Raw genomic sequence first — 26364 nt, 5'->3', positions numbered from 1 at the left:
AGAGACAGCTCTCTGTCAAAAGTCAGAAAGATAGAAAGAACCAAGGAGAATGAGAAGGAATAGCCAGTGAGGTAGAGCCCAGGGCATAAGATGTCTTTGAAGCTAAGACAGATGAAGTACAGGTGGAGGAAGTGCTTGAGGAGGGAAGAAGGGTCACACTAGCAGTCAGAGCTAACCCCAGCTAAGCAGCATCCAGCTCATTGGCGACTTGATAACACTTGCCATGATGTACTGAAGCCGGAGCCTGGTTGAAGTAGGTTCAAGGGGAAAATGGGGGAAGAGAAAGGTGAGGAGGGCATGTATAGACCACGCCTAGAAGGAGTTTCGCTATAAAAGAAAGAAGACATGGGACAGTGTCCAGAGGGGAGGCGTGCTCTTTTGCCTTTCTTTGTGTGATGTTTCACCTGTCCTATCATGACCCTCCCCTGCCCTCTTTAGCTGCTTCCACTCTTTGTTCCTGACCTTAATCTCTTTGGTGGTATTTTTCTTATTGCATGTTTGTAAACTGTTGGGAAAAAATCTGTTAGAGAGGGGGATTTGCTGCACAAGAGAGGGGAGAATTGCTACACTGATGCCTGAGTAGGTGAGAATATGCGGGATGACGTGCAGAAGTGGAACACTTGGCCTGTGCTATGGGCACACACAGTGCACCTGTCGCAGCCAGAGGAGGGCAGCATAAGTGAACACAGGTGCTGTGAACACTGGATGAAGAAGCAGGGACAGAAATTCAGATCATAGCTGAAGTTAAGCAGAACCAAGAAGTAAGATCAGGAACACTGGTGTTAAAGTTGGCGAGATGGCTAGAGAGGTTACGGGAGAGATCCAGATTGGACATGTAAGCAGATTGCAAGTTCAGTTGTAAAAATCAGACCCACCAACCAAGAGGCATGTGCCTATGGATCATAAATGTTTTAAGTGCATCTGATATCTCCACTACTTGATCCTGATCTGCACATCACCACCTAAAAGCCTAGCATACTTGGCGTTTCCAGGAAATCTTCTACTGTTAAAGGGGTCCTGACAGCCTCTCCAGTTTATAGACACTTACAAAATGGCTAAAAACAGTAGGCTGGGACTTCCCTGGCAGTCCAGTGGTTAAGACTCTGCACTTCCACGGCAGGTGGCACGGGTTCTGTCCCTGGTCAGGGAGCTAAGATCCCATATGCCACGTGGCATGGCCAAAAAAAACAGGCTGTTTTGGAAGATTGAAGAAAATGAAAATTCTTTACATTGTTTGCCTCATTTAGAAAATAAGTAAGCTTTTACTTTAAAAAATAGATATTAATATTTTGCTTTTACTTTATTTTAATCTCAAATTGCAGATTTTGTGTTCCAGATTAAAGATCCATTTCTAGGGCTAAAGTAAGTAAATAATGGGTGTATTTTCGCTCTTTTCCTTTGAGTCTATAGATAATTGTTTCATTGTATGTTTTTAGCATATCTGGAAGAAGAATGCAAAGACAAAGAGGAGAAAATAGAGAAGTTAAAACTAGTTGCTTTGAAGGCAAAGAAAGAACTAGGTTCTAGCAGAAAAGAGGTAAGGTGACTTAAAAAGGCAACGTTTAAGGAACTTACATGTTAGAAACTCAAGTTTGTCTCTACATAAAAAACTATTGTATATTTAAAATAGGCCCAGACGCTACGGGAAGAACTTGAATCTGTTCGCTCAGAAAGGGATCAGGTGTCTGCTTCCATGAGAGATCTCATTCAAGGAGCAGAAAGCTATAAGGTAAAAATAGTTATTTTAATAACAAGTTATATTTGTAACTTCTGAATTAAGGAATGTACTAGAAATGTAAAACTCTTGTCCATAACATAATCACCTTGTATTTTTTAGTAAATCGTTTTTTCTATTTTTTTGTGTAATGTATCATCCTAGTATCAGATTTTAAGTGGCTAAGCTTTAAATATGCCTTTAAGCTATTGTTTTTTAAAACTAAATTTCTGTTTTGGGATTTCCTAATAAAATCAGTAACAAAAAAGATGGCCATTGTTACTGTTATTATTTAATAGTCTTCTGGCCAGGTGAATAAATGTGAACGTTAGACATGTCTAACACAAAAGTGAAAACATTATTTGAAGGCAATATTGCTTGTCTACCTAAATAACATGAGAATCTATTATAAAAAATATAAGAATTAAAAGTAAGAGAGTACCATTATATTTATTTACGCATTCAAATATTTATATAGCCAGGCTAAGTACTGATTATTGGGGAGACGGTGGTCAACCAAGTAGACGGAGTTCCTGTCTGCTTGGGAGTTCCTGTCTGCTTGGGACTTAAATTCCAGTGGCAGACAAAAATCCAAGAAAATACTGTGTGGAAAAGTAAAGGCGGGTAGGGGGAGGAGAGTGGCCAGTAGTCAAGTGGGACTTGATGGAAAGAAGAAAATACCAAAGTAGTCCAAAAAAATGAAATTTCAGGAAGAACTTTAATGAGACTAAGTGAAAAGAGGAAATTGACATCTTGCTCTACCAGACACTAAAATTTATTATAAAACTACATAATATGATACAGTTCTGATGCAAAAATAAGGCAGGTTAATTGAACAGAAGACAGAGACTTCTGGGGGCTTCCCTGGTGGTCCAGTGGTTAAGACTTCGCCTTCCAATGCAGGGGGTGTGGGTTCGATCCCTGGTCGGGGAGCTAAGATCCCACATGCTTTGGGGCCAAAAAACCAAAACAGAAGCAATGTTGTAACAGATTCAGTAAAGACTTTAAAAATGGTCCACATCAAAAAATCTTTAAAAAAAAAAAAAAAGAAAAGAGACTTCTTTATAAAAACAAGCACTTACAGGCCCCAGGCACTCTTCTAAGTGCTTTACATGTCTTATCACACCTGATATGTGTGTCATAAGTATGTTGTTAACGTTGCTGATTCACCAGTAAGGAATCAGAGGCACGGAGGTCACAGAGCAAGTAACTAGTAGAGCTGGGGTTGGATTCAAGCAGTCTGGTTCCAGATCTGTTCTTTTACCAACTAAACTATGCAACCCCAGTAAGATTTGAAAACAGAGAAGCCAATGCAGAAGGAATCAGAAAACTACTTCAGGAAAATTTGGTTAGATTTTTACTTCATGCCACACACCAAAATAAATTCTGCAGTTTTGTCAAAAAATGAAAGCGATTTTTTTTAAACCTAGAATAAAATACTTGATCATTCAAGCTCTGGATACAGAATACTTTTCTCAACCTAAAAGCAGTTAAAGAAGTTACAAGGGAAAAGACAAATTGAACTAGATAAAATATAAAATTGACATATGAAAATATGACAAGGGGTTAGTATCCTTAATATATAAAGATATAAGTCCATTTTTTAAAAAACACTTCTTTGAAATTCATATATGAGGTTGTCTTTTATGAGCCATTAGGAGCTTGCTTCTTTACATTTTCAGAACCCATATGATTTATTATCTCCTGCAAAGGTAGACCAGGTATACCAATTTATTTGTTTAAAATATGTATTTCAAAGGACTGGGAAAAAAAGAATAGAACATCCAAGAACTGTGGAACAGCTGCACAAAATATAGCATATGCATAATGAATGCCATAGGAGAAGAGAAAGAGCAACAGAAATGCTTGACACAATAATGACTGAGAATTTACCCAGACTAAGGTCAGACGCCAAGTTACAGATCCAGTAAGCTGAGAGAACACCACACATGGTACATACCAAAACAGTGACACCAAGGCAAGTCATTTTCACACTACAGAAAATCAAAGATAAAGTCCTGAAAGAAGCCATAGAGGAAAAAATACCTTATTTATAGAAGAGCAAATATACGAATTACATCCAACTTCTCAGAAACCATACAAAAAAGAAGCATGTGAAATGAGTTAAAGTGTTGAGAGAAAAAACCCACCAACCTAGAATTCTGTGCCCTGTAAAATTATCCTTCAAAAGTGAAGGAGCAATAGAGTTTCTCAGATAAAAATTGAGACACTTTGTTGTTAGTAAACATGCCTTTCAAGAAATGTTAGAAGTTCTTCAGAGAGAAGGAAAATGATATAGGTCAGACCCAGAAGAGGCAACACAATGTTTTTTGTTTTTGACCATGCCTCGCATGTGGCATCTTAATTCCCCAACCAGGGATCAAACCCAGGCCCCCTGCAGTGGAAACATGGAGTCTTAACCACTAGACCGCTAAGGAAGTCCCCAACACAATATTGAAGAAGAACAGAAGAACAAAGTGGGAGGATTAACCTACCCAACTTCAAGACTTACTATAAAGCTACAGCAGTCAAGACAGTGTGGGGTGATATTGGTGAAAGAATAAACAGAACAGTGGGACAGAATAAAGCCTAGAAGCAGACCACAGATATAGTCAGCTCTTGACAATGGAGCAGAGATCATCTTCAACAAGTGGTGCTGGAACAACTGGACATCCACGTGCAAAAAAAATGAATCTGTTCACAGACCTTACACCTTCACAAAGATTAACTCAAAGTGGGTCACAGACATAAGTGTAAAACACAAAACTATAAAACTCCTAGAAGATAACATAGGAAAAACATAGGTCATCTCCACCCTCGATGACCTTGGGGAAGACTCCAAAGGCACAATCCATGAAGGAACCGATAAGCTGTACTTCTTTGAAGGCCACTTTCAAGGAAAACTCACAACCATTTTGTTAGTTATTTTGTACAGGGATTCATTTTCATGCAGGAGAGCAGTCAGTAGTCCAGGAACAAGGCAAAAACAGGGTTTATAAGAAGCGGGGAGAGGAAACACAAACTACAGGCAATCCGGAAACAGTGACTCTCATATATTTTGGAGGATAACCCCACAGGCTGGTGTATAGCACAAAGGTCAGTCCCAGGATTCTGTCCTTGAGTAGGGGCCAACTAGGAATATCAAAGAAAAAAATTCAGTTGGTTTTAGAGTCTTCGGAAATTGATGAACGTTTTGCATTAAAGGGTGAGACTGTATAAAATGTCTTCTTGTGTTCTTCGATTAGCACCTCTGCCTCACCTCAGGCCAGGCCCGAAACAATTCCCTCAGCAGAATTCTTTAGGTGGAGTTAACGGGACCAGGTTAAACTTTTTCTCCTCCCTCCTTAAATGTTGTATACATTTCAGAAGTTTATTTTTGATGACTAGGATATATAACTGGGAGGTGCTATATTGTGTACATTTTAAATCCTCTTCCCTTGAATAGATTTCCCCACCCATACTAAAAGTCGTCTGGATTATGCTAATTGTATTATATAACATATAATATATTGGGTATAATATATTGGGTATTCTCTCAAATGTTTAACCTAGGTAAATATTTCAGGCTTCCGGAATGAACTCATAAATCTTGTATTAAGATGGCTCAGGAATACACTCTGGCTGATTGAATGTATGATAATACCCTAAAGTTAAATCCTTTTGTCTTTTGTTGAAGAATCTTGTATTGGAATATGATAAGCAGTCAGAGCAGTTGGATCTGGAGAAAGAACGGGCTCATAATTTTGAGCACCAAGTAGAAGACCTGACAAGACAATTAAGGAATCTGGCTTTTCAGGTAACTTTAAATTGAGCAAATGCATACATGGAAATTGTAATAAGTATATTTCAATTCTAATATTTTTTTGCACAAAAAATTAAATTTAATACATAGAAACTTTCCCACTGTTGGGAGAAGAATATGACAGAAAACTAGCCACCATCCCGTCTTATTGCTGTAATCTCAGTTCTGGGTTTTTTGTTTTCATTTTTTCATTTCCGCCTTTTCCTGTGTTAGTGCTACTGGTCTCTTGTAATGTTTGCCAAATTAATATCAACAGTGGTAGTGTTTTAAACTTACTCTTGATTTTACGTTTTCATTCTGTGGAATCGATTTTGAAATCTTCACTTTTTTATGCTATGCCAGTATTCTCATTAATGTTGCATTTTATTCTTCCTCTCCTGTGTGTATTTTCTGCATGTTTACAGTAATGAATCATTTGTCATTCTAGTGTGAAAAATTAAACTCAGATAATGAAGACCTCCTGGCCCGTATTGAGACACTGCAGTCTAACACCCGGTTATTAGAAGTGCAGATTTTGGAAGTCCACAAAGCCAAGGCCATGGCAGACAAAGAGCTGGAAGCTGAAAAACTTCAGAAAGAGCAGAAAATAAAGGTAAAAACAGTTCTGTGCGATTAATTCATTTATACAGTGATATTTTTATCAAAGTATTTAAGTGAATGAAAGACTTGCTAATGAGTAGCATTTGTTAATATAGCAAAGTTTATTAAATCCTTAATGTATGCCAACTATGAATTTGAGAATCCGAGTTATAATTTTTGGGTGTATTCTTTTTTTAAGTATGGAACTTTCTGTACTTTATATGTCAGATTTATTTTATAGCCCCTTACAAATACTTTTTTTTTAATGCTCGTTGGCTTAGGGGTGGTGATGTTTTTATTTTTAATTTTAGGAGCATGCCAGTTCTGTAAACGAGCTTGAAGAGCTTCAGCTACAACTGCAAAAGGAAAAGAAACAGCTTCAGAAAACCATGCAAGAATTAGAGCTGGTTAGAAAGGTAAAATGAAACACCAGACTCAAAACCGATACGAATATTCACATTCTTAAACTATTCTGTAAACATAGAAAAGAAATATTTGAAAAACAACGTTAGTTGTGGTGCTGAAATACTGCTTTATAGATTATTTGCCTCCAAATACTGAAAATTTAATGTAGTTCTCTGAGTGCCTGTCTCTCCAGAAGAATCTAGGCTCACAAATTATTAGACTTCAGTTTGCTATTTTATTTTTCATACCTGATTGTTTTATGACAAATGAAGATTTAATTAATGTCAAAAGCTAAAGTTAGTATTATGCTTAGAACTTTGGCTCATTTTTCTCTACTTTTTCAAAGATGAGGGCAAAAATAAAGGTACTATAAGAGTTGCTTAAATATGAATATTTATAAATAAGAGCCCCACAAGAGCAGATACACCAATTGTAATGAAAACTATAATGAAATACAATGACACTGAAAAGTCAAGTTATTACAAAAATACTTTCTGAAATTACGAACTAGAATGTATCCAACTTGTAGTTTCTGCATTAATGTATAAACTTTCTCTATAGAGCCAGTGTGTTCCTGTGGCATCCTTTTAGAAATTCTGTAACTCATCTAGTGTTACGTGGATCTTTTATTATAACATGTGCAGGATGCCCAACAAACCACATTGATGAACATGGAAATTGCTGATTACGAACGTTTGATGAAAGAATTAAATCAAAAGTTAGCTAATAAGAGCAGTAAGATAGAAGATCTGGAACAAGAAATAAAACTCCAAAAACAGAAGCAAGAAACCCTGCAGGATGAAATGAGTGAGTAAAATAGAACCCACTTTAGCTCACGGTCACTGCCCCCAGCAGAAGTCGGGGTCGGTGGTGGGGGAGGGTGCTAGCTGTGGGTCTCACCAGCTCTTGGCGGCCAGGTCATCCACACAGCAGGGACCCTGCCCGAGGACCAGAGAGGGGGCTGTGAAACCACTTCCGGTACCCTTGTGTGCAGTCCAGGTGGGTGCTGAATGTACTCATTCCCGTAAACGTTTCTCAGGTGGTCCTGGGCCACCGTCTGCTGATTGTCAGCAGAGTGGGATAATGCAGTAGTGGCGAAATCTGTCTTTTTCACGTGATTATATTCCATTTTATCTGTTACATAATTTCTAATGTAAGCATCTAGAGCTCTAAGTATCCCTTTAGGCACTCCTTCAGCTACAGCTAACAAATTGATACGTTGTATTTTTATTTTAATTCAGCTGAAAATACTTTTTAATTTCCTTTGAATCTCTTTTTTGGCCCATGGGTTTTTTGTTTTGTTTTGTTTTTGGCTGCATTGGGTCTTCGTTGCTGCACACGGGCTTCCTCTAGTTGCGGCGAGCAGGGGCTACTCTTCGTCGTGATGTGTGGGCTTCTCATTACGGTGACTTCTCTTGTGGAGCACGGGCTCTAGGTGCGTGGGCTTCAGTAGTTGTGGTACGTGGGCTCAGTAGTTGTGGCTCGCAGGCTTAGTTGCTCCACAGCGTGTGGGATCTTCCCGGACCAGGGCTCGAACCCGTGTCCCCTGCATTGGCAGGCGGATTCTTAACCACTGTGCCACCAGGGAAGTCCTGGCCCATGGGTTTTTTAATTCCTAAGTGATTAAAGGAATTTTCAGATATCTTTCTGTGAATGGTTTCTTTAAATTCTCACTGTGCACATACCACGTCTTCCAGCTGTGTTCTTGTGCAAACTGGGTAGCAGGGCTCCAGGTCACACACGTTGCAAACATTTGGTTTTGCAAGTTAGTCAACTAGCTGAAAAAGAGTATTGAACCTGGGAAAAACTAAAAAGAGCTGCTTATTCAAGAAACCACCCACTGTCACTGGTGAATAAGTACAGGAATGAGAGGTTCAGGCAGCGGGTGCCAAGAGCTCAGAGGGAGGAGCTTCTGCAGACAAGCGATTGAGTTGGGGCTTGCGTTGGGCGTTGAGATTTGAAGAGAAGAAGCAGGTTGGGAAGGGTGGTCCTTTCTGCAGCATAGTTATGAGCAGAAGTGAAAAGAAATAACATAATTTTGGAAGTCTTAACTTGGAGGAAAAGGCTTGCCCTGTTAGGGAGAAGTGAAATGTAATTAGGAAGCTCTTCTTTATCCAGTTCAGAAAGGCCCTGAATACCAGAATGTACTTGGGCCCTTTTGAAGGACAGCGGGACAGATCAGTGAGCACAGTGTGGAGTCTTGGAAATGCTCCCAGCCTCGGGCAGCACAGGCCCTGCAAGGCTGAGCTGGGGACCCCCCGGGGAGGAGGGTGAGGACACATCAGGACAGTGTCCATGCAAAACCCTCAGCCAGCTCACTCTGCCTGGGGCGTGAGGAACACACATCTCCTTAATCCCAGGCCCTCCAGCATCGGGCCCCCATGTACCTTCTCAGCCTAACCTTCGTTACTCCCTCGGTGCAGAGGCCCTTCCTTCTTCCTAAAGCACAACTCATGCTTTTCCACAACTGTGTCTGCTGCTGTGCCCTCACCCTCCCACCCCTGTGCTCACCTTCTGGAATCCTTACTAATCTTAAATGTTTGCTGTTCCAGGAAGTCTTCCTTGTCCCAAGCAGATATAACCTGGATATAACCTTGAGCCAACGTGGGTCCGCATGGCCTTTTGCATTTCTGTCTTAATAGTTATATTTTGCTTTACATTATCACACTATCCCAGATGGTATCCTCTCTTTTCATTCTGTGTTCTCGGAGCTCATAATTCCTGGAGCACTTAAAGGCTTTGTATGTAATTTGTGCCTTGTGCAGTCTTTTCAGGACTGGGTAAATAGTTGGCAGGAAATTACTGATGATAACATATCATAAAGGCAAGTTAAGGTATTTTCTTACAGGACACCTGCTCTTGTTTACTGAGTGATACAGTCATTGCATGTGGATTTAACTTTCTGGAGTTAGTCATTGCTGGTGGGGTCTTCTAGCAGCCGTCACATGGCCACGTTCGTGGCCTAGACTCAGCATCAGGCACACTTGTTCTGTAAAGGACCAGGTCGTAAATCTCGGGCCCCAAGGTCTCTGTCAGATGTTCTTTATTTGCTTCACAATGGCTGTGGCCAGGTTGGCCTGCTGGTGTGGTTGGTACTGTGATCTGGACAGTGAATCCACTTATTCCCATTTGATGCTCTTCTTTACCTCTGTTAGCATAAAAGTTTTTTGTTTTAATCATGTTTCAGTCTGTTCCTTAATGAACTGTCTTTGTCCTACAAAACAGTTAGTATCACAAACACAGATCAGGTCTGTGCCTCTAAGGCGATTAGAAACACACAGCACCTCTTTTGAGGTATTTCTTACAAGTAAAGTCTATGTTTTAGATACACAGTAAGTATATGCCTTTATTTTAGAGATACGTGCTAAAATACATACAGACAAATGGATTTCAAGTGTGGGGGGCCCAGGGGGCACAGGAGTAAGTGAGAATGTGCGTCTGGGGTTGCAGACGTTTGCTGTAAAGGGCCAGACAACACGCATTTTCAGCTTTGCGGGCCCTGTGGTCTTTTGCTGCGCTACAGCCGCCGTAAACAGTATGTAAACAAACTGTTCACAGAAACAGGCAGCAACAGTGGCCTGTGGGCCTGACGTCTGATCTGGGTGGAATGAGATTGGCCATGTGTTGATGATCGTTAAAGGCAGTGATGGGTCCAGTGGGGTTTAGTGTGTTATTGTCACTAGTGTCGTATATGTTAGCAATGGTCCGTAATAAAAATCTAAGACAAATTCCTTTCAGAGGTAGACTAATACAAAGAAAAGACTTGTCATTTGTTTACTTAAATTCACTCATAAAACTGTTTCTCCTGAAACGATCTCTCCCACTAGCTTCACTGCAGGCTTCAGTACAACAGTACGAGGAGAAAAACACCAAAATCAAGCAGTTGCTTGTGAAAACCAAAAAAGAACTGGCAGATTCAAAGCACGCGGTACGCGAATTTCTCAGTTCATATTTCAGTCCTTATTCATAGAGCATTTGTGAATAACTTCACTATTTAATTTAACCGAGTTTCTCGTTCTGTAGGAAACTGATCACTTAATACTTCAAGCGTCTTTAAAGGGCGAGCTGGAGGCAAGCCAGCAGCAAGTAGAAGTGTATAAAGTAAGATACTTTTTACTCTTTAAGATTTTAAAAATTTGCATGTGGAAGTAAGGTACCACTTGGGGATTTTTCTAAATATATATGTATATATTAAACACATGTGTGCACACACACACACACATTTCTCCCCCTAAATATTCTTCATCAACATTTTGAGGAAGGAGAAGCAGTGAGCCAAGTGTGGCTTATAACTGGGTTTACCATTGAGCATAAGCTTGGTTCTTTTCATGTATTTGAAAACCCCTAATACATTAAGAATATGGCAGCAGAAAATAAACATGGCCCCAAACCTACATCTGAACTTTCTAAATGATAGTACAGTCACAGGAATCTGTTTATAAAAAGGTTTTATATATTCATGTTACATTATGTCTATTACGTTTATATTTTTTTATATCCACTATGTTTATATATAATATCTTTAGGTATTTAATTAAATGTTGAACTGTAACGTGTGGTCTGGAATTTTTTTCATGATTGATTATTTGATTGATTTTGATTCAAGGAAAACCAAGTTAATTTATTGTGAAAATGTTCTACTCATCTTGGCTCCAGTCTTTCAATAATCATAAGTTAAAAATCCTACTATTTAATTACGTCCCTTAAATATAGTCCTCTCTCAAAACCCAAGTTGGTGTTTAACGAAAGTCGGTTTAACCAGCGAAGATCTGATTCACCAGAGCCTGACCGAAAGCCTCTGCCCCCAGATTCAGCTGGCGGAAATGACGTCAGAGAAGCACAAAGCTCACCAGCACCTGAAGGCGTCCGCGGACCAGCAGCAGCGCACGCTGGGCGCCTACCAGCAGAGGGTGGCGGCCCTGCAGGAGGAGTGCCGCGCGGCCAGGGTGCGTCCTCCCCGGGGCGGGCGGCTCCCACCTGGCTTGGCCCCATCCACCCCAACCCCAGCCCAGCCCTGACTCTCACTTGCATAACTTCTTTTTGCTAAAGGGAAAGACATGGGTACATACTCTTTCCATTTTAACCTTGTTTTACAGTTTCTGTGTGGAAGAAAGGTATTTTTTTTTCTTTTTTTTCTTTTTTTTTTTAGTTTTTTCATTAGGAAGGTTACAGTTCTCTCTGAGGGCTAAGTGATTATAAAATCATATTCTGTTAGAACAGCCACTTTCTTTCTTCAACATACAGAACAGACCCCTGCAGTGGTTTTGTTACAGGTACAGCTCTGTCTAAGCCACCTTGGCAAAGGGGCCTTGGAAGGTCACATGTCACTTCAAGAAAGTCCAAGACCTAGAATTTAACTTCTCCCACTCTCTTTTGAAAAGTGAAGTTCAAGTAGCTTAATTTCTTTGAATTAATTTTTCTTATATTTATCATAAGTGAAAATTGTTCTAAAGTTCCAAAGGCAAATAGTGCTATTATAAAATTTATGGGCAATAAATTAATTTACATGGGACGAAAACAGGTAGAAATGTACCTCTTGTCAGACAAAATTATGTCGTTCAAAGGCTTTAAAAAAGTGTAAGGCCAACAGAAGTGTACTTTTTAGGGAAAGGTAACTGAGGGCTAAGAAGTATCAGCCATTTTGCTTATTTTTAAAGAAAGGTTTTCATCTTAATTCATTAGTCTCTGAGAGAAAATAGGAGGATCACACAACCTAGAAAATGCAGTACATTTCTCTCTCTCTGAACTGTTACAGGCAGAACAAGCTGCTGTCACCTCTGAATTTGAGAGCTACAAAGTCCGAGTTCACAACGTTCTAAAACAACAGAAAACTAAGTCTGTGTCTCAGACTGAGACCGACGGAGCCAAACAAGAAAGGTAAAGTCTGAGCTACGTGGAACCTCCCACGGGGGTGGGAGATCCTGCTCTGATTGCTTTTGACCGTGGAGGTTTACATGTAGTCACCAGTGAGGGCAGAGCTGGCTTCACCGCACTGTTCACGCGGAGAGACTTGTGCAGGAGCCGCGGAGCCAGGCGGCGTCCGGACACCCGGGCCACACAGTCCAACCCTGTCCGTCGGTTCCGGTCACAGTGTAAGGACAGACGTCACCGTTACGTCAGGACCAGTTTTTCCACTTTTGAAAATATAGTAGGAGAATAAAAATGCTTCCTTGATGTACTTATTCACCATTAGTTAGGCTAAGCATAAGTTGATTAAAAACATTTATTTCAAAAAGTTTTAAGTTAACTAAATTTTCATCTAGAATTAAATTTTTCTTCTTAAATTTATGACAATCTCAATTACATACTGTTTCAATAGTATATTAATGCTCCTTAAAAACTAGCATACAGATCACTTTTGTGAGTTATTCAAAAATATACTAGGAATGAAAGATGGGGCATTCTACAGCATGTATGTTTTGTTTTTGTACGTAGAGACCCGCTGTTCAGAGCAATTTTATATCTGGCTCTTACTGTTCTTAGTAGGACTAAATATCCTGCAGTATTTGTGTGTTTATGCTTGTGTTACTTTTTAAGTATTTAATAAACAAGGGAACTGTAGGCTAAAAAAGATGAGATATTTTTTCTTTCAATAGGTCATCTTAAAGCCGAAGTTGAATATTGACACACTTACTATAAAAATATCACCACTTACAAGAGTCGATTTTGGTCATGCCAGAATCTTGTGTTAAAATTATTTTAATGTATATGTTTTAAGTTCCTTCTTCTTCCTTATATATTAAATAGTTTTTTTAAAAAGAAATTAATAGTGTATTATACCACTTGTGACAGAGTTATAGGTTTTAGCTGTTTTTCTCCAAAGACTTTCTTTCACTGTAACTTGGTATAACATGCTGTTCCCAGAATGGTTACCTTAGAACTGCATTTCTTTTTTTTTCAACTAATGACATAGTCCTGTAATATAAAATAGGCCATTTTGATGCCATTTAATGGTCTACTCCATTTGAGTGTGAAATTTGTAAATTCAGAGACTTTTGTAAACATGTAGTGTCTGCGATCTGAAGTCTGATTATAGCGTCTTTTATTTCACATTTAATCCTATTCTCTGAATTCTTGTGATTATTATATTTCCTTTAGAATCATCCATAATTGCAGAGTATGACATTGAAAGGTTATATGATTAAAGTAAAATTTATTTGAAATCACAAAATCAGTTTTACATCTTTCAAAAAATTTTTTTAACTATTTCTGTTTCAGAGATCATCTGGAAATGCTGATTGACCAACTAAAGATCAAATTACAAGACACCCAAAATAACTTACAGATCAACGTCTCTGAACTGCAGACCTTGCAGTCTGAACACGACGCCCTACTAGAAAGGCACAACAGGACGCTGCAGGAGACCGTGTCCAAGGAGACCGGGCTCCGAGAGAAGTAAGGCTGGTGACGCCAGCAGGCCCCTGGGTGCCGGGGGACAGAGCATGTGTTTGCTGGAGCTCCCGGTGTGGTGCTCCTGGGGCGGATGCAGGCTGATAGCTGGAAATAGGTGTTTCCACGGGCTTGGTGACTTGCTGCTTCTACCTTAGAGCTCCCCCTTTTGATTGTTTCTCTACTTAGCTTTTCTAAGAGTAATTTTATCTGCTCACCCAGTGTTCTGTCTCCCGTGGCCTTCGTGGCCAGATGCTTCTTTCCAGCCAGGTGTCAGAGGACGAGCACTTTTCTTTCTCTCTAGAGGAAAACATTCCGAAAGCTGCTGACTGAGCTCCCTGTGCAGCTGCATCCTTGGCCTGTCACATCGCCACACTCGTGTTAATCAGTGCTCCAAGGAGTTGCTGGGGTGTCGGCAGAATAGACGGATTATTGTGAACAAGAAGCTTTGAGCTCCTGGGATACAGCAGTTGGGTTCACGGAGCATCTTCTGTCCGGGGTGTGGGGATGCTCTGCAGAGCTCAGGTGTGCTCGTCTTATGAGTTGAAAGCACTTGGTTTGCTTGGCTTTAGACCTTTCCACAGTGTGACTTATCTGTGTTAATCATGTAACTCACAGTTCCAGGAAGACCCACCAGTCTTCTGACTACCTGGCACCAGGTTTTCCATGAGATTAGCTTACACAGTGATGGTCACTTGCTATTTACATCAGAAGTTTCCAGCACTTATTCTTTATTCTAGAAGGGTGGTTGCGACTATAGTGCTAACACGACTGAAGTGCAGTTATCTCATGCTCCACGTGTAGCCCTGTGCTCTGATAAACTATAAAGGAGGCTTCTCATCTGAACACCCAGCGTGCTTCCTCAGCTCAGGCCCCACATCGGAAGTGGGTGATGGCCGGGGTGGTTTTGAGCTCAAGACCAAGGCTGTAATACAGGCACAGAGTCTATTAGAAGCACAGCACATGTTGGGGGAGCACACGGAGAAGCAGTTTATTTACGACAGAAGCAAAGCAGAGCTACACACCCCAAGAAGCATGTGGGCGTCCCTGCTGACAAGGAGTGCGCCAAAGGGGCGATTTAAATTGCTCACACCGGGGCCATCTCCAGGTCTGTCCTGTCCTCTGGCCAAGCATCCTGCTTCATTTCCCACACCTGCTCTGACCCCGGGCCCTGCCCAATATGCATGTGCATCCTTTAGCCAAGATGGATTTCAGTGTGAGGGTCTCTGGGAGATGGACAGCACGTATTATGGGATAGCACCCCCTCCCTTTTTGACCCTCCCGAGAAATGTTTCTGCACGTGCAGTCGGGGAGGTCTCCTTCACCTCCAGAATGGTAGATGCGGTCGTCGTATCTTTTTACCCCAGCAGCTTAGATTCTCCCTGCTCTGCCATTAACCTTTTTGTTGAAGTGTCAGGGGGACACAAGCTCCAGTTTGCTCGGACCAGGAGCCCGTCTGTGTCCTGCCTCAGTTCCCCAGGTGCACATGCGGTCCACGTCTCAGGGCAAGGCGATGTCTGGGGTGGAAGCCCTCACACGGCGCGGCCCTCTCCCCAGGCTGTGCGCCGTGCAGTCGGAGAACTCCGCGATGAAGTCGGAGCACGCACAGACCGTGAGTCAGCTCTTGGCCCAGCACGAGGCCCTGCGTGGCAGCTTCCGAGACCAGGTGCTGCAGCTGCAGGAGGAGCACCGGCGGACGGTGGAGACGCTGCAGCAGCAGCTGAGCAGGCTGCAGGCCCAGCTCTTCCAGCTCCGGAGCGAGCCGTCCACTAGAAGTATGTATGTATGCTCGGGACACTGCCGTCCCTGTCCTGCCCTGTGTGTCTGCGCTTCCCACCATCCTGAGGAAGTAGGTGACTTATGGGGTGACCACCAGCGTCAGTGCTGGGGTCAGGGAATATTGGATCCACTTACTGAGAGGAGACTTGGACATTGAGCCCTCCTGTAGTGCTTACGGCAGCCTCTGCACCCCTCAGGATACCGACCTTCACGGAATTGGGTTTTCCTCCAACCCACGGACGCTCTGTCGGTCTCAAGACCCGTGTCCAGATTCCAGTGTCCACGGCGCATGCTTAGTGTTCTTCACCGCTAGTCTTCAAATGTGTCTGTCCTTGAATCAGAAATCCTAGAGAGAGCTGAACTTGTAGGATCATTTGGCCAAACGCAGCTTCTTCCCTTTCAAGTTTCTAATTAGTGGAGTTTGAGTTTAACCACACACACGACTTCCGTTCTGCTTCCTGGAAGAGATGGGAACCCGTCAGCCAAGTTGAGGCCACACTTCAGTATTAACTATCAGCTTGATACTGATTCCTTGTCACCAGGGCATTGGCAGCTGTGGTCACTCCTCAGCATCGAAACCTATGCCAGGAGTCATCAGAGGAAATTAGCCAGCCAGGGAGACACTGGAATCAGGAGTTAGCAGTAGCATAAGCAGTTAGCAAACTTTCAGGAAGGCGCTTCAGCAAAGGCAGCCGAAGGGCTAATGTTTGAAAAGCGGGGCGGGAGAGGGAACGTCATGGAAAGGAGAATAAAGGAAACTTGAAGTGAAAAGATCTGGTCAGAATTCTGGTCCCTAACGCACCTCGTAGATCTTGGAGCAAGACATTTAATTTCTCTGACCGTGCGGTTTCTTGGGATTAATAAAGTAACGTGCTCGGAAGTATCTTATAGATCTCCCAGTTCTAGTCAGTGCTGCTTGTCAGCAAGCAGGGGAGCCTGGCCCGGACTCAGTGATGAGTCAGCCTGCCCTGGATTCGGGGCTCTTCTTTGCTGGACACCACAGAAGGAGCGGGCAATGGCAGGAGCCAGCAGGGTGGAGTGTGAGGCCAGTGGTCAGCAGGAGCATCCTCGGAGCTGATCTCAACAGCAGTGTGGTGTCCCAGAGTTTGCAGTGCTGTAAACACCCAATCCTCAGAATCTGGTTGAAGGGGTTTTGCCCCTGTTTAGCAGCTGGCCAGGCCTCTGCATTGTGTCATCTAATGGTTTATCTTAACTCTGGTAGCAAGTACCACTTTTGCTACATTGACTTAAGTGGTTAAAAGTTCAATAACTAAATGGTTAGGGCTGTTTCAGAAGTTCGTTCTTTCTACACCATTTGCTTGTCTTCTGGTTTTTCAGATTCCCTACCATATCATTTGTCATCCCTAGAATCATTTTAACTTTACTGTGTATCTCTGTTGATGCTGAATCCATAATTTTGGACAAACTCTTACTCTTTAAAAAAAAAACATGTAACAGGCCCAGCTTCTTCCCAGCAACCTTTGAGGAGCCTTCGAGAAAGGAGAAGCACAGACCTCCCGCTTCTGGATGTGCCGGCCACGACCCGGGAGGAGGGGGAGGGGATGGAGACCACGGACACCGAGTCCGTATCTTCTGCCGGCATCCACGCGCAGTCCTTAGAGCAGCTGCTCCGTTCTCCCGAAGCCAGACTCGGTACGCTTCCTGCTTCATTGTGCCTTTAGTTAATTCTGTCCTATCCAGCTAATATTACTCTGATTTATAAATGTTTTTTTGAGCTACTCTAATAAAATTTTTTTTCAGTATTCCACCCTTTTTCAAATGGAAAACTTTCCTGCAGAATGAAACCAAAAAAAAAAAAAATTTTTTTTTAAACAAAATAAAAAGTTCCTCCCAAAGCTTGAGCCAGAAATAGGTGGTTGGAAGTTCTGTAGTGGTGTTAGAAATAGGATAAATTTCTCTCACCCTTCTAAGAAACTCACAGTTCCCGCTTGTTCCTCTTGATGAAGTGGTCATGCTGAACTTGCCTTATTAACTGTAGTAAAGTTTTGGACTATTTTCATCTTACCTGTAATGCACATTAATGTTCCAAGTTCAGATGACTCTGTTCGTCATCTCGGAGTCTCCAGGATCTGGAGTGAGGACCAGTTGTGTCCTCAGTCCTAGACTGTGATTGGTCCTTGTCCCCCAGGAAGAGTTAGTCCTGATACGCTGTGGCCACAGCTCCACAATCAGACTTGGCTTTGCCATTTTTGCCAAAATTAACCTGTTGACTTTGAGCCTCTTCCCTCATGTATTAGATTTGAGTAATAATACCGCTCCTTCCCTGGTAGAAAATCCTTGTGAGAGACCATGATTTAAGTGATCAGTAACTGCTGGTACTTCCTCCCTTATAAGTAAAGTGACACCAGCTCTCGGGACATTAACAGATGTAGGAGGATGAAATCAGTAAGTTGGTGCCTACACGCTGGCCTAACAGCTTCCAGAACGAGCTCGTCGAGCCTGTGTCCAGGCAGGCGGCCCGCTCCACAGCAGAGTCCATTTTACCTGTGTCACATGCAGCCTTTTAACTGGGCCATGGGGGATGGAGAGCAGAGCGAAGTGTAAATACTTGGGTATTTTCTCATTTAGAATCTTCGCCTGTGACCCCTCATTTTGGAAATTAATTGTTGGGGCAATTCCTTGCAGAGCCTCCTTCCTGGCACGCTGAATTCACCAAAGAAGAATTGGTTCAAAAGCTCAGTTCCACCACAAAAAGTGCCGACCACTTAAACGGGCTGCTTCGGGAAACAGAAGCCACCAACGCCATCCTCATGGAGCAGATTAAGGTGAGGGCGGGACGCCACCTCCAGGAAGCCCTCCACACATAGACTCATGCGTCCATCACACCTTGATCCCTTACAATGTTACATTTCTGAAATGGAGAAATATTCTTGGCTTTTATATCTTTTATATAAAGACTGTTTTAATTGCTACTTTTTCTAAGAAGCCAGAATAGATTTAGAGATTAGACAGCTGTTCACAAGTCTTTGTTCCACGTTTGCTTGAGTAAAACTTGAAAGGATGTGAGTCCCTAAATTCCAGACATGGACCATAGAGCACTTCCAATTAGTGGCAAAGTGGCATGGGAGGTTTTCCTGTTAAAGTCGACTCTGTAAGCATGTAGGAACCAGGCAGTCGGGGATTACGCAGCTGTCTGCACCCGAACTCTCTGTAATACAGCCATGTTGCTTGTTGGCCTCTTCTCACAAGCCAGGCCCTCACTTTACGTTATGTTACCGTATTTAGTTCTCATCATCTCTGGGTGAGAACAAGTTGATCAGGGTGGAGAAAGTTCAAACTTGTGTCTGTCTGAAAAGCGCCTGCTTCTGCCCTGGACCTGCTTCTCCAAATAGATGGTCCTTCCTCAGTGTAGGGCCAGAGGCTGTCCTTGTCAAATTATGTTTTTAATGCTGAGTTAATTCAGTTATTTGCAGTAAATTGTATATATCATGACATCCCACCTCTAACTATTTTAGTATGCATCTCTATAAAATATATAAAATAACATTTTCCCACATTGTCAAAGCTTTATCACAGCTAAAAAAATCACTAAGTAGCCCAGAACCTGAGTGACTATTCAGATGTTATGCTTCCATAGACTGACATTGTCCCATGATTTCTTAGACCTTAGTGTCACTTTTTTAAATGACCCTATGTTTGAGAACAGAGTTGGCCAACTTTCATGGACTAACCTGAAATGATAAGTTGTAACCATGTATTTTTATTTGTTTCAACCCAGAAATCTTCCTCAAATATTCACCATCCTGCATCTTTTTCACATCGTCCTGTGCCCTCTTTTCTGTTAGTTTCTGATTGATATTCATTGTGAATTGTCTCTCTGTCCTGGACTCAACTTTTGTTTGGTCAAGTGCTCTTCATCTTGTAGCGGCTCTGGCTGTGGACACCCTGCCTGCCTGCCTGCCGGGCGGGGGCGGGAGTGGGGATGGCGGTGGGTGTGGCCCACAGTCTGTCATCCCGGAGCCCTGAGCCCTGGCCCCCTTCTGCTGAGTGCGGAGGGGGCGCCGACCCGCGTTATCCCCCCACCCCAGTCCCCGGTCTCAGCCCCGCTTGCCACCGTGCGCGGTGCTGCCTCTGCGGCCGGGCCCCTGGGCCCCGTCTCCCACGGTGCCTGCTTCCCGACTTCTAGGAGCCTCTTGATGTTTCTCATCTACTCTTTTCTCCTGGCCTGGTCGCTCCTTTGTTGCCATTTTGGGGGCATTTCGGGGAAGAGAAAGAAGACCGCGTTCCTCCAGTCTGCCATGTTAACCCGTCTGCACTCCTTTCTCTGACACCAGCTTCTGAAGAGTGAAATAAGGCGGCTGGAGAGGAACCAGGCGCGAGAGCAGTCGGCCGCCAACCTGGAATACCTGAAGAACGTGCTGCTGCAGTTCATCCTCCTGAAGCCGGGAAGCGAGCGGGCGCGGCTGCTGCCCGTCGTGGACACGATGCTGCAGCTCAGCCCCGAGGAGAAGGCCAGGCTGGCCGCCGCCGCCCAAGGTGCGCGTGCCTGGCACGCAGACCAGAGCTTTGAAACTTTGTCCATTGGACGCGCTGTGCCGTGTGTGTCCCCGTGAGTAGGGTTGAAAAGCTGGCTCTTTAACGTTTTAGGGCAGCTGTGGTGTGTTTGCGTCATTTTCACACAGCAGGCATCAGTGCAGTGTCCAGTTTGATCTTCCAGTTCTTTCAAATTGGATTTGTGATCCTAGCGTTGAATTCTGCCCACAAACACAGTTCCCTTTTGTGTCGTACTTTTTATCATGTGGTAGACGTCCTCACCCCCTGGGAGTCGTTCGCCACAGGGTCGTGGGAGAGAAGTGTCCCCAGTGGGGCTGCCGAGGCCCAGGACCATGCGTGGAGCGTACATTCCTACCTGCATCTCAGACCTCCCGCTAGAAAGCTCTCCTTACACACGAAGTGCATTGTGGAGAATTTCCAGCGGGGCGAACTCGTTGCTGAGAAGGCCGTTGTGGGCCTGTTTACTCCTTCGAAGGCAGAGAGGCAACATGTCTCCTTTCTCTGGTAGCTCTTAAGAGTCTTCTCTCTTCTCCTCTGGGGCAGTTTCACTTTCATGTGAACAGGGGAAAACTTCCAGCCTCTGTGTGATGAAAGACAACAGAAAGCACCACCCTGGTCCCTACACGAGCAGCGTGCACTGCTGGGCGGGGAAGGTTGGCGCTCTGCCAGCCGTGCACGTGTTAACACGCCTGCTCCCTGCGTGTCAGGTCCCAGCAGGTTCACAGACTGCGTGTGTCTTTCCTACTTGACGTATGACTTGTGATAAGGCAGCTTTGCTCCCCAAGGAGGTGAGTCACACGGCATTTTTCTGTGCAGAATCAGGACCTCAGCCCCCTGCCTGACAAGACTGGGCCTTGCTTCTGTGCATGTGTGTTCCCAGCTGGCCACAGCTCACAGGGCTGTATGTTGTTGCTTAGTATGCCTTCGCGGATTGTCCGAGACAGACAGGAAATGCTACAAGTGTAAGGACAGACAGGTTTGTAGCATGAAAATGCGGTGTGAGAAGATTAACACTTTTGTTTTGCTCCCCACAGGTGAGGAGGAAAATGCTTCCCGTTCCTCAGGCTGGGCGTCCTATCTGCACAGCTGGTCTGGACTTCGATAGACTGATGGGAAAAGCATTATCTATTAACCAAATAGAATCCATTCGGCAAAAAAGGTTCATGTATATGGCTGTCGTTCTTTTGTCCAGAAGCATGTGTGCGTAAGTCACATCTCCGTGTGTGTGTCCATACGTGTGTCTGGTGGGTTTAAAAGGCTCGGCCCGCGGTGAACTGCAGCAGGTGGAGTGTGGGAGGGGCTGCGGCCCAGGGACCCTGGCCCTCCCGCTGCCGCCAGACCCAGGGGCCACGAGGCCACCCCACTCCCTCCTCCGGACCCTCAGGCCACGTGTGTCGGGGCCGCACTGTGAATTCTGAAGTTAAATTAGATTTCGGTCCTGTACCAGCTGGGATTTAGGCTTTTAAAATAATGTTTGAAGACCATTTATCGCAAGGTCAGACTTGCAGGTAGATTGTTATTAGTGACAAATTACGAGAGAAAATTTGTGAGTTGGAGTGTGAAGGAAAATGCTTTATCAGTAACGCTGACGTCTTTATGACGGGAACGTAAAGTGAATGTGCTGCTGTTCATTACGAGACTAAGTTAAAACGTGATTCATTTCGTTATTTCCTTTCACATGAGCTGTTCTTTTTTCTCCGAAGTGTATTACCTCAAAACCTGTTCTGGGATCGGATCAGAAGCCCTGGTCGCCACGCTCCCGCGGGGGGGGGGGGGGGGGGTGCCCGGGGCCCTGCCCAGGCTCCTGTGTGCATCAGCTGTTTCCGCGCCAGGAGTCTGGCGGGACCCGGGGGGCCGGCTTGCGGCTCCGCGTGCTCCCGGCCCCAGCGGACAGGTTGCTGCATGCTGCATGGGGCCCTGGGAGATCGCACAGCCCCGAGAGCAGCTCTAGGTGCGGGTCACCTGCCTGGGCGCCTCTGAATATTCCATGGAGCCCATCAAACACGTGTCCTTAAATCATAAACGTGAGAATGCTAGTTGCAGTATTTCTTTGTGGACAAATCGCCTCACAGTGTGCTCTGGGGAGCTCTCTCAGCTTCCAGTTCATACTCCGATCTTCAGTCTCAGCTGGTGAACTGACTTTGTACTTTGGTGACTGGGAACTTTGGTTTCCAATTTAATTTAACTGAAATTTGCTGCTGACATGTTGAGTTTGTTCTTTAAACAAAAATCTCAATGTCTGTCTTTCCTCCTGTTTTAGTAGAACAGACCTACTAGTGAATGTATTAATGAAATGCATCTATTGCAGAGCTGACTTTAAAAGTTTGAGTTTAGTTTTTTCCTTTATGAGCTGTGAATATGAGTATGCCAGCAGTGTGCGCTATAACTGTCACAGTATTTAAATAGATTTCACTGTCTCTGCAAGTCCAGGCCTCTTTGAAGTCTGTAAAAACTTGTTTTGAAATATAGTCTCTACCTATGGACATAATAACAAAATGCCTTTTTGCAAGATAAAAAATGTATTACTTTGATTACAAAAGGGGTATCCTTCCCTGGTTTCAGCAATGAGAGGAAATGTACTGATTATTGTAATATTTCTATTAAACGTATTGCACTGTTAGGCCTGCTCATCTTCTAGTAGCCAAGGTCTCCTGGGCATTTTGAGTTGCTTTATGAAATGAATCTTGGGTTCCTTCTCTGCTGTCTTTACCAGTTGGGACCTCGGACCCTGGGTCCTTGGAGGAACGCAGGTCGCCCTTCGGGTCCGTGGTGCCTGCCGCATCTGACACCCACCTTCCAGCTGAAACTCAGGCCACCTTGGCCTTTCCGTGGGCACCTCTCAAGTTCGGCGTCTGTGGTGTGAGGCTTTCTTGTACAGCGAACTCTGCTTATGCTCCAGTCAGCGTAAGTGGAGAATTACATTCCTTTAGGCAGAAGTGGCCTACTCACCAGCAGTGCCGCGTCCTTTACCCATTAGCCAGTGACGAGTGTAAGAGTTCCCATGAAGATACAACAACGTTGCTGTTTGGTAAGCAGAGCACCCAAAGATGCTCACGTGTGATTAAATAGGAATGCGGTGGCGGCACTCGGTGCAAGACTGTTGTGTTCTGATTTGGTGTCTGAAAATCAACTGTGGCTTCGGCATAAGCCCAGGAGGACAACCTGTTACAGCTTTGCGGTGTCTTTGGGCTGATTTTCACCCATGAGTGTTAAAAAGCGTTTGGTTGTTTATGTATTTGGTTATATAGAGAAGGGAAATGTTTTTCACCTGCATTCAAAATGTGATTACATGGGAAAAGAATCAAGTTCTGACATTCAAGTTTTTACCGTTTAAAAAAATAGAAAGCCTCCTGTGAGTCGAACGCTGAATATGGTGAGGAAACGGGATTTCAGGTTCAGGAATGCAGGTGACCACCTGGTTTCCTTGGAGGATGGGCCCACCCCCACCCACCTCTCCAGAGTCTGCCCTCGCCCCTCCTGAGGACGGTCACCGCCCCTTCCCCACACACCCCATACAGATGCAGGGAGGCCCAGCCGTAGTCACCTGGACCAGGTGCAGGGCCCTACCCGAGCCAGACCACCTAGATACTCTCAGGGTGAGGACTTGGGACCGAGAGTCAAGTCAGCATGTCTGTGCGCCCGGAATCGGGACGTGTAAACGCAGGGGCTCCGGGTGCCCAGAAGGAACAGGGAAAGCCCCACGCAAAGAGGCCAGTAAGCTGGCGCGCAGGCATCACAGAGACCCAGGGCAAGGGTTCAGGGCCTTCGATTAACAGCATGGAACGAGCTCGTGCTGTTAAAGTTCAAACAGAAAAGAAAGTTGAACAGAAAGAAGCAGACACTCTAATGTAGGAAGCTCAGGATTTAATGGTCTCTGGTCTCTGAAAATAGAAGAAATAGAAATTTTCAAAGAAATATTGCAAGAAAGCTTTGCACAACTAAAAGAGAAGTTCAAAGTAAAGGGCTGATCAGAGATCCGGTAGAGACCGTCCCGACTTCCGACGGGTCGGCTTCAGAGTTTCTGACTTGTTGATGGTGCGAAGGCGATACCTATGCAGTAGAAACCGTACTTGGAATTTTGAATTTGGCTCTTTTCCCCCAGGCTGGCGATACGTGGTCCAGCCCCTGCCGTGCTGCTGGGCAGTGGGGCCGTGGCTCCAAGTCACCCCGCGACCAGAGGGTGAACAGTCGGTACACTGACGACCATTCTGCTTTCACTTTCAGTAGAGAATTCAACAAGTTACATGAGATAGTAAACACTCTGTTATAAAACAGGCTTCATGTTAGATGATTTTGCCCAACTGCAGGCTATCGTAAGTGTTCTGAGCACGTTTAAGGCGGGCTGGGCTACAACGCTTGTGGGGTCAGGTGTACTAAACGCATTTTCCACTTTCAGTGGGTTTAGTGGAACACAGCCCCATGGTAAGTGGAGGAAGATCTGTACATGACTGAAACAGGAATATTCATGTAAATTTTTAGGAAAAAATGAGGCTCCTAAAAGGTTTCCAGAGAGAAAAAAAACAAGTCACATACGCAGGACACAGGAGGGAAAGGGGAGCTGCATCGGACCTCTCGACAGCAGCACTGCACACCTCAAGGCACTGGAGAAATTCCTTCAGAATTCTGAGGAAACATGATTTCCAGCCTGGAATTCTGTAAACACAAGCTCTCAGTTAAATGGAAAGAGAAAGACATTTTCAGATACTTAGGAACTGAAAAAAAAAAAAAAAAAATTACTTCCCCTGTCCTTTCTAAGGAACCTTTGAGAGAACCTGCTCCAGAGGGAGAAGAACACAAAAAACCGCAGCCGCCGAGCAGAGACTCGACACGGGAGAGCACTGAGCCCGGTCCCCGGGTGGTGGCTGGGCAGTGGCCAAGAGGCTGAGGACGAATAAACAAGGTTCCAAACGTGGGTTCTCCTAGGAAAAAAAAGTGGAACTAATAGATTATTTGATGTAGCTAATGTGTAAAATTTTATTGAAAGATGTTGGAACTAATAAGGATCTATCATATAGCACAGGGAACTCTTACTCAATACTCTGTAATGGCCTGTATGGGAAAAGAATCTAAAAAAGAGTAGATGTATGTGTATGTATAACTGAGTCACTTTGCTGTACAGCAGAAACTAATGCAACATTGTAAATCAACTACACTCCAATTAAAAAAAAAACACAGTTTTACTGAAAAAAAAGATGTTGGAAATGGAAACGTGAACACTGACAACATATTTGATATTAAGGAAATATTTTTAGCTTTTTTAGTTTTGATAATGTTTATGTTTAAAAAGAATTCTTTTAAAAACATGCTGAAATATTTATTGAAGTCACATTTGATCTAAATTAATACGGGAGGAGGGAAAAGTGGGTGAGAGTGTAAATGAAAGAGGGTCAACAATAAATTCATGGTTTTCTCATGACAAACATGTTCATTTTATGCATTCTTTTCCCACACACCTGAAGCACACAGTTTTCTCTTTTTTACATAATGTACGTTGTGTTTTTTAAAGATACTGAGATATAATTTACCCACCATAAAACTCACTGTGTGGAGTGTACAGCTGAATGGCTTCAGTGTGGTCATAGGATTGTGACACCATCCCCAATTTTCATCATTCCAGAAAGAAACTCCCTGCCCGTTGCTAGCCTCTCCCCCACTAACCCATCCCACCCTTGGCAACCACTAATCTGCCTTCTGTCTGTAGATTTGCCTGTTTGTATAATTCCTGTTACATTGCAACTAACTCATTCCTAAGTTCCCAATAAAAGTAATAACCTCATGAGATCAAACGAAATGGTGCAGTCAGAGGCTGACTCAGCAGTGTCTGGGACATAGGACACATACGATAAGTGTTAGATGTTTTTATTTTCCACTTTCAGTGTATAATTACAAACTAGTTTCAGCACACTCTTGTCACTGTCATTACCAAGAAGATTAACATTAATGTTATCCAGTGAAAGCATTGTTTGTGGCTATAAATCTTTTCTGAGGGATGTACTAAATTCTAAATGCAAAAATTAAATATTTTAAAAATTAATATCAGTGACATTTAGGTCATTTCTGTTACTGCTTTCCTAATTAGCAAAAGCAATTTAAAATGTAGTTTATCCAAGATATTGCGATTTCTGCTAGCTGTGTTTCTTGTATCTTTTTTGGTAACTTAGAAGAAAGCAAGTGTTTGGGT

At 43.6% G+C, this 26364-nt stretch overlaps 1 protein-coding gene across 4 annotated transcripts in view; it reads left to right on the top strand.

Annotated features, from left to right (window-relative positions):
• The window catches only part of GCC2 (GRIP and coiled-coil domain containing 2), a 33817-nt gene extending 11869 nt beyond the window's left edge, over positions 1–21948 (top strand). For 2 of the 4 annotated variants that reach the window (XM_029231773.1, XM_029231774.1), the window contains 16 exons: positions 1437–1537; positions 1631–1729; positions 5391–5510; positions 5944–6108; positions 6407–6511; positions 7145–7307; positions 10328–10428; positions 10524–10601; positions 11309–11446; positions 12256–12377; positions 13719–13895; positions 15447–15664; positions 17127–17321; positions 18315–18454; positions 19964–20165; positions 21218–21948. In XM_029231773.1, the coding sequence (XP_029087606.1) occupies positions 1437–1537; positions 1631–1729; positions 5391–5510; positions 5944–6108; positions 6407–6511; positions 7145–7307; positions 10328–10428; positions 10524–10601; positions 11309–11446; positions 12256–12377; positions 13719–13895; positions 15447–15664; positions 17127–17321; positions 18315–18454; positions 19964–20165; positions 21218–21288 (2195 nt within the window). In that variant the 3' untranslated portion in view covers positions 21289–21948. Of the gene's footprint in view, positions 1–1336; positions 1363–1436; positions 1538–1630; positions 1730–5390; positions 5511–5943; positions 6109–6406; positions 6512–7144; positions 7308–10327; positions 10429–10523; positions 10602–11308; positions 11447–12255; positions 12378–13718; positions 13896–15446; positions 15669–17126; positions 17322–18314; positions 18455–19963; positions 20166–21217 lie in introns of those variants that run through there. The other 2 variants (XM_029231775.1, XR_003794874.1) reach the window with 2 other exon arrangements.
• Positions 21949–26364: the final 4416 nt, after the last annotated feature.

Source organism: Monodon monoceros, unplaced genomic scaffold (assembly GCF_005190385.1).
Source record: "Monodon monoceros isolate NGI ecotype Baffin Bay Population unplaced genomic scaffold, NGI_Narwhal_1 Super_Scaffold_19, whole genome shotgun sequence".
Lineage (NCBI taxonomy): Eukaryota > Metazoa > Chordata > Mammalia > Artiodactyla > Monodontidae > Monodon > Monodon monoceros.
This window is presented reverse-complemented; position numbering and strand designations above follow the sequence as displayed.